Source organism: Rhincodon typus, chromosome 20, assembly GCF_021869965.1.
Source record: "Rhincodon typus isolate 14 chromosome 20, sRhiTyp1.1, whole genome shotgun sequence".
NCBI classification, from domain to species: Eukaryota; Metazoa; Chordata; class Chondrichthyes; order Orectolobiformes; family Rhincodontidae; genus Rhincodon; species Rhincodon typus.
In genome coordinates this window covers 46,874,643-46,882,861 of record NC_063351.1, presented here as the reverse complement: position 1 = coordinate 46,882,861, position 8,219 = coordinate 46,874,643, and the positions used below count along the sequence as shown (strand labels likewise).

Here is an 8,219-nt window from a genome sequence, read left to right as displayed (position 1 = left end):
GTCTCTCTGTCTCTCTGTCTCTCTGTCTCTCTGTCTCTCTGTCTCTCCTCACTCACCCCTTCTGCATCAGTGTTTGCAGATCATGCCTATCTTTGTCCCTCTGTGTCTGTGTGTCTCTTTCTGTGTATACGTTCTCGCGTGGGCATCTGAGGTGTCTGTCTGTGGTTAAAGCCATGTCTGCCTATCTTTGCATGGATCTGCATATGTTTGTGTGTGCGTGCATCTATTTGTGCCTCTCTCTATCTGCTCTCTATCCCTGTGCTCACACTCTGCTCTCTGTCTAATTTCTTCCTCCATCCCTCTTAAGTCAGGCATAAATTGAATAAAGGAAAATTTGGCTTCTGTTGTTAAGTTGTGAACTGGCAGTTTGATGGTAGGCAAGCCTCTTTAAGTGAAAAACAGCTAGTGGCCAGGATGAAATATTACTCACGAAGCCACAAACTAGAGTGAAATTAATTCGTTCTTTGTTGTGGTTTCTAATGTGTACACAATCATGGCAGGGTCTTTCCTTCATTCCGAATGACATTGGCGTTAGAAAGCCACAGTAGGTCCACAATCTTATCATGTAACTAATAACAGTCAGGCTAAAGACCATCTAGAACAAAATCAGTTGCTGGAGAAAGTCAGCAGGTCTGGCAGCATCTGTGGACAGAAAGCAGAGTTAACGTTTCAGGTCCAGTGACCGTTTTTCAGAATGAGAAGACCCTCTGGTTTCACCTTGTGCATATACTCTCCATCCAACCCAAAACAATGTGGGCTCTGGGGAGAGTGGGGGAAAAAAAGCTGATTTGTTTCAGGGAGGGGGAGTTTAGGATTTGGGATCACTCGATCATTCAATGTGAATTTTCTCTCGTAAGTAAGTTTTTCTATGAACAGATCTCCACCCCAACCAGGAATAAATCCAGCTCTTGTTTCAAGCCATTTGGTGAATTAGCTCCACTCCACGAGACAGCGTCTTGTCTCACTGTTCACATGGCATCAAGGCTAGACTGGGCTTTTAAAATCATGACACCATAGCATTCCCTGATCCATTTTAATTGGATCAACTGGACACTGCCTAATGCCACCTTCATAAGTGTATTGTTAGGAAGGAACGTAGGAACAGGAATCCATAGAATCCCTACGTTCGGCCCAACAAGTCCACACCAACTCTCCAAACAGCATCCCACCCAAACTCTCCCACTTACGCTATCCCTGTAACCCTGCATTTCCCAGGGCTAATCCACCTAATTTACATATCCCTGGACACTGAGCAATTTAGCACAGCCAATCCAGCTATTCTGCACATCACTGAACCATGGGAGGAAACTGGAGCACCAGGAGGAAACCCACGCAGACACAGGGAGAATGTGACAGACAGTCACCCAAGGCTGGAGTTGAACCTGGGTCCCTGGCGCTTCGAGGCAGCAGTGCTAACCACTGAAGGAGGCCGTTCAGCCTGTCATTCAGTACAATCATGGCTGATTTGAACATTTTCAGTGCCTTTTGGCCACTCCATCCCGTTATCCCAAATGCCATTGATGACCAGTGTTCAGTAGTTGCTCCAGCAAATGTAGCTTTATGAAATGGAGAAACCTTTCTAATGTACCCGTGAGTGCCTCGTAGCAGAGCGGCCATTTGCAGACTGGAAATCGGCCAATGGTGTACAGTGATGTGGGCTCAATTACTGTAGTGGCTGAGGTTACCATGAAGGTTGCTCTCGCTCGCTATCTTGCTCTCGCACGCTCACTGTCTCCACCTTTCCCCTTTGCTGAGGCATGGTGACCCTCAGGTTAAACCACATCAGTCATCTCTCTTCAGGACTACAATGACTGTACTTTTAGGGTTGCGAATGCTGTCCCTGCCCTCTGGTGGCAGGTAACAGACCTGCTTGTGCTGTGGTGTGCAAGAAGTAACATCCACTGGCTCCCTCTGGTGAAAGCATAATGTTGGAAGCATCTTGAGGGGGCAGAGGCAGAAAACCAGATACTTGGCTTTTAAAGAATTCTATCTTCAATACCGAGAAACCAAAAGAACTGCAGATGCTGTAAATCAGAAGCTAAAACAGAAACCGCTGGAAAAGCTCCGGTCTGGCAGTGTCTGTGGAGAGAAATCAGTTAACGTTTCGGGTCTGGTGACCCTTCCTCGGAACTACAGAATAATCTTTCTGTTGCTGTGTGATATTGTGATGTCATCTGCAATCAAGCAATATTTTACTATCCTTGCATTGAAGGGTGTCAATCTATCAAGATTTCTACACTGCCATGCCTTCAGTTATTTTTAAGCTCATTGTTCCAAGTGTCTTTCGCACACAATTTCAGCAGTGAGGAGTGTACAAATCTCAACGTAAGTGATGAGTTATTCATCAAATCTGCATTCCTGCTAACTTCACAGTTGAAATATCTGACATCACATCACTTTATTTTTTCATTGTTCTATTTTTAAAAATATTTTTCTTTCCCAGGTGTTTAGTTTTCTTTTAGATAGATGGTCTAGAATTCAGTAGCTGTTAACTGATGACTTTGTCTCCATTAATATTAAACTGACTATGGTGTAAAAGCCATCAGGGTCATTATTTCTTTGAGAATTTTGAAAACTAAGGTTTCTATTCTTGTTCACACTTCCTTGTATTAACACACACACCTCCCCCCCCATCTCTGTAATGTCCTCAGGTCCACCATCCTCTGAGATACCTGCACATATTTAATACAAGAATTTTATGCTGATTTCAATTGATATCAATTCAAGGATAGTAAAATATAACACTTGTGGATTGCATCAAAATATATTGATACAGGAATAGAAAGATTACTATTGTCCCGTCATTGGCTGTTATCTCTTTGGTTGTTTTAACCTTGCAATTCCTTTCCTGAAATCCATGTCCTTTTAATCTCTCTCTCCTTAAAAGCTAGCCCTTTGGCACTCTTCCTAATAACTCCTCCTTTGTCTTAACGTGAAATGTCTAGTATTAGCTCCTGTAAAGTACCTATAGGTGTGCTAGGTTAACAGTGCAGTATGAAAGTAAGTTGTTGCAAAGGGTTAAACGCAAATGAATTATTATCGTTTAAGTTTTTCACTTGGGCCTTGAATCATTCATGTGATAAAGTGCAACATCCCGAAGTATTATTGTTCTTGTCTAATAAAAGCAGATCATATCATACAAAGTGTGTAAGGGGGAAAGAAGATAGCGAGGAATACAATATTACAGCTGCAGGGAAAGTGCGCAGAGAGTAAGGTCAACATTAAATTTAAGATTTGAGGGGTCCATTCAGAAGTCTAATAACCGGGGAGGAAGCTGTTCTTGAATCTGTTGGTACATGTGTTTATGCTTTTATATCTTCTGCCAAATGGAAAGAGGTTGGAAAAGATTAGAACCAGGATGGGGAAGGGTCTTTCGATTTTATGTTGGCTGCCTTCCTGAGGCAGCTAACATCATCAAGAAGTATAGAAGGAGTCAATGGATGTGAGGTTTGCTTGTGTGATGGATTGGGCTGTGTTCACAACTCTCTGTAAAGAGAGTAGCTAGTGAGTAGTTTTTATTCGTTGGTAGCTCTATTAAGGTGATTAAATATGTTTGCATTATGAATATTAATATATTTTTCTTTCTTTGTTTCTTCCCCCAACCTGTTCTGGAAACAATGACCAGGATTTTTGCCAAGTTATTTACTCCCTCCTTATGAAGAAGTGGTGAACAGACCAGTGACCCCACCACCTCCCTATAGTGCCTTTCTTCATCAGCAGTGTGTCACAGACTGTAATAGCCCCTCAAATCCTGAGCCATCTAGGTCCCCCAACACGCCGACTAACTCCGTGCCAACAGTCTGTGAGGTGGTGCCCCGACAAGGCAGCACTCTGGACCTGGACTCGCCCCTGTTGTACTCGGAAAGTGGCTTGAACAAAACTCAGACGGCGAGCCAGGTGGAGGACCTGGGCCCTACCTCGGAGCTGGAGCCTGTGCGTGCTTGTTGCCTGGACCTGGAGGAGGAACTGAGCTGCCCCGAGAAAGAGCAACTGACTGACTATTATCCGAGCTCTTCCTCGAAGATCGAAAGCTGGCACCACCAGGCGTGCTTGGAAATCAAAGATGTGGATAAGATGCCAGGGAGGCACCGCAGGTTCACTGGCGATTCTGGGATCGAGGTCTGTGTTTGCAACAGGGACGATGATCCAAAGGAGCTGGATGGTCTGATTGATGGTTTGGAGGGTGCGATGGAGTTCTGTGACAGCTGTAACATGTGTGATTCATGCCCACGAGGGGACATGAGGGAGGAAGGCCTGGCTGAAGTGAATGAGCAACAGGATTGCAAGGAACAGCGTGTCCCAGAGGAGCCGGTGTGTCTTTTGCTGGATACCATCAATGAGAACGAGTTGCTTCAAGCTCATCAGCATCACGATTCCCAAACCTAACTGCAGCTCGTCCCATCAGCTGCACTCTTCAATATCTGTGCTTAAGGACTCCTCGGACTCTCTTCTCATTGAGCTTCGAAACCATCCTGGTATCTGCATGTACCTGGGAGAGAGAGACGGCAAAAAGATGGTTGATGCCAGACTGTTGACGGTATGGAGCAGAGACTGTGCTGGCAACATTGAACCAAGAGAAATTGGTCAGGCTAGCTACATGACTAGCATTCTATGATGGTTAATGTTGACCTGTCATATTGTAGTATAGATGCAATTTTGACGTCAACTGGAATTTTGTATCCAAAATTTAAATTTTTAATCAAAACCTATTTGCATGGGATCATGGCCCTACATTCATCTTGTCAGTCAGAAAGACCACTTTACTTTTCTTTACCTGTGTCCTAATAAGAGAGACAGCTTTATAGATCTGGATTGAAATCCCAAATAGAATAAAAACTGGAGACTTTAGTCCTGGCACATGGGTGTGCTTTTGAATAGCAGGAGTGAGAGGGGCTCTCTCTTCAGGGACTGTGAATACTGGCTTTAAAATGCATAAAGGGCATCTTTCCTCATTGTTTATCTCTGTCTCGACAGAAGCACAAGTTGCATTGTTTCGGTTACTAAGGCTTTGACTTTTTTACATTTGCATTGCGTATGAGGATTCAGGAAGTGTGTGAAGATAGATGATCGGATCACCTGCAGAAGCTGACACAGTGAGAAACACAACAAAAAGCCATAACTGGGTTGGATATGCAATTTTTCCTTGTCCTGAGTCTGTAACTACGAATCTAATGTAGGTGGTGACTAACTGGTATGGGTGCTGTTGCTGGGAATGATTTTCTTTTTAAAACAAGTTTCCCAAGCGAAACAAAGTTGGCTCTGGTTATGCTGTTTAATTTGGTGTACATTGTATCATTGATAGACTCGGATCTGCTGTGCAAGTGAGAACAGTCACACTGTCTCTCTCAGTCCCTCTCTTACTCTCTCTCTCTCTCTCTCCCTGTCTCCCCCTAATCTGTCTCAGTCACACACACACCAGAGCTGCTTCTCTACCAATGCTGTGTCTAATTCATATAATAGCACAAACAAATTTCCTCTGTGTGTTCTGCTGCAAGTTTGCAAATTCATTTATCTACACAGCATGAAGATTAAGACCACTGTGCGCGTGCGCGTGCGTGTGTGTGTGTTTGTGAGTATCTGTGAAAACAAATTGGGATTTATATTTTGCCTTTCGTAACCTCAGGGTATCCCAAAGCGCTTTACAACCAATGAATGAATTCTTGAAGTGTAGTCACTGTTGTACTGTAAGAATTGAGGCAACCAAATTTTCCCACCCAGCAATCTCTAACAAGCAGCAATAAGAAAGACAACAAGGTGCAGAGCTGGATGAACACAGCAGGCCAAGCAGCATCATAGGAGCAGGAAAGCTGACGTTTCTGTAGCAATAAGAAAAGTGTGTTTTAGATGTTGGTTGAGGGAGAAACATGGGCCAGTAACTGGGAAGACTGCTGCTTTTTGAATGGCAGAGTGGGGTATTTAGTGTCCAACCACATGGGCGGACACGACCTCAGTTTAATGTCTGAATGATGGCAGTGCTGGGCTGCATTTGAAGTGCAGATTCAGTATGAGTGCATACACAGTGTTGGATGTGCACACTGAAATGCCAAACCTGTTACCAGGGCCTGAGCACAGCTCTGATTCATCCCTGGCCATCTATCTATGTTATTATAACATACAAGCCAGCTTTCCTTCCTCCCTCCCTTCCATTTTGTTTTTGACCCCACCACAGCCCGATACTTCTGTGATTTTTTTGAATCTGGCATTAGGTTACAGGGTGAGCTGTACAATTATATTGACGGTGAGTGAGTCCTTTATTCAGGGTGCTGCCCTCAACAGCTCAGGAATGACTATCTCATCTGTTGTTAAATACTGGAACAGTCCGACATGTGTCGGGCCGTTCATGACTGGGTCAGAACCAGCTGCAAGTTGTCTGTAACGCCAGTGATGTCACTATTTGAGAGAGGTAGCCATTTGAAATGGAGAACAAGAGTTGTGTAATGCAAAAGTGGAAGATGGAAAGGTAACCTGACCTTACTATAACTGAGTAAGATTTTAAAACTGAGCCAAGGAACTTGTAGCACAGAGTTCTACCAGGCTTGGTTGGTACATTGGCTCTGCACTTACAGGGCTGCCTGTGAGGTATGGATTGAGGCAGGTTTCAAAATTGGCAGCAGGCTGCTGAAGCGAACCTGGTTTTTGTCTGGGCTCGTGGGGGGATTGGAATTATTTGGGGCTGTGGGTGGATGCAAGCAAACTGCAGTAAATTTAGATCCACGCTGACTGAGTTGTGGAAACAGTCGGAGAATGATTGAGATTTCCGGATCCATTCACGGGATTAGTTTAGAGATTTTTTAAAAATGCGTTAGGAAGGGGGAAGTCTCTGTGGCACATTTAACTGGGAAAGTATGGACTTAAAATTAGATTTGTTTTGATTTGGAAACAGTCTTCAAATTTTAAAATAAAAGTGGCAAAGTCTTGATACAGGTAGAGACTACTGAATGAAAAAAGAAATTCTTTTCTATGAACTGCAGGGAGCTGCATGCAGTTGTATATTAGGCTGGTCTGGTCTTGTCTTAGATAATCACTTGAAGACATGCTCCATGGAGTACTCCTACCAACTGCTAGCTTTAACTTGGTTTTACCATTTGTTGTAATTTTTCCAGTAGATATTTTAATGGTTTATTAAAAAAGTTATAGTGTCTTCTGATCTCATGGCCATTGTTTTCCTTTCAAGAGCCTTGTCACATTACCGTGAGGACTTGATTTGTTATCACTCCACACCCCATCAAACTACAACTGTTGCAATACAAATCTGTCAGTTGTGTGCAGTTATCCGCTTGGTTTGCTGTGGGCTGTTGTAGAATGGAGAGAGAGTGGGACTAGCTAAGTTGCTACTGAGAGAGCCTCAAGGACACGATGGACTGAATGGCCTCTTTTTTTTTCTTAGCCACTCTGATTCTACAAAATGTCACATCTCAACAACTCCCCAGATCACCTTGAGCTGCAGCAAGGCAGTGTCAATGGGAATGGGCTCTGTATCTGGGCAGTGTTCACAGCAAGCGTTATCGCTGTCGCTGGAAGCAGCAGCAAATCATCTGTGTGAAGTCAGTACCACTCGGTCTGTTGATGATTTTACCAAGGTGATAATCATTCAAACAGTTTCAAATAAAAATTAAAAGCATATAATTACATTGTTCTCCTTTGTGTTTCTCTGGCTTTCTTGTCTAATCTCCCCTACAAGAAGAAACATGTGTATCTCTAACTGGGAAACAAAAAAATGCTGGAGGTCACTGCGTCCGGCAGCATCCATGGAGAGCTCTGACGAAGAGTTATCTGTACTTGAAACGTTAACTTGCTTTTTCTCCATAGATGTTGACTGACCCCCTGTGATCTCCAGCATTTTTTTGTTTTCAGTTTGGATTCCAGCATCTGCACTAATTTGCTCCTACGTTGTATCCCTAACCTATTATTTGTTTGTAATAGAAAATTGAACAAAGTCACACATCATCGCAATCTAGAATCCTAGAGCTGTACAGCATGGAAACAGACCCTTTGGTCCAACTTGCCCATACCAAACAGATATCCTAAATTAATCTAGTCCCATTTCCCAGCATTTGGTCCCTATCCTTCTAAACCCTTCCTATTCATGCACCCATATAGATGCCTTTTAAATACTGTATTTGTACCCATCTTCAAAACTTCCTCTGGCAGCTCATTCCATACACACACCACCCTCTGCGTGGAAAAGTTGCCCCTTAGCCTCTTTATATCTTGCCCCT

General features: G+C 43.5%; 1 protein-coding gene across 1 annotated transcript in view; it reads left to right on the top strand.

The window, feature by feature from the left end:
• The window catches only part of wbp1la (WW domain binding protein 1-like a), a 40,476-nt gene extending 32,847 nt beyond the window's left edge, over positions 1 to 7,629 (top strand). Inside the window, exon 4 of the mRNA XM_048608950.1 lies at positions 3,626 to 7,629. Within this exon, the coding sequence (XP_048464907.1) occupies positions 3,626 to 4,386 (761 nt within the window). The 3' untranslated portion in view covers positions 4,387 to 7,629. The remainder of the gene's footprint in view (positions 1 to 3,625) is intronic.
• Positions 7,630 to 8,219: the final 590 nt, after the last annotated feature.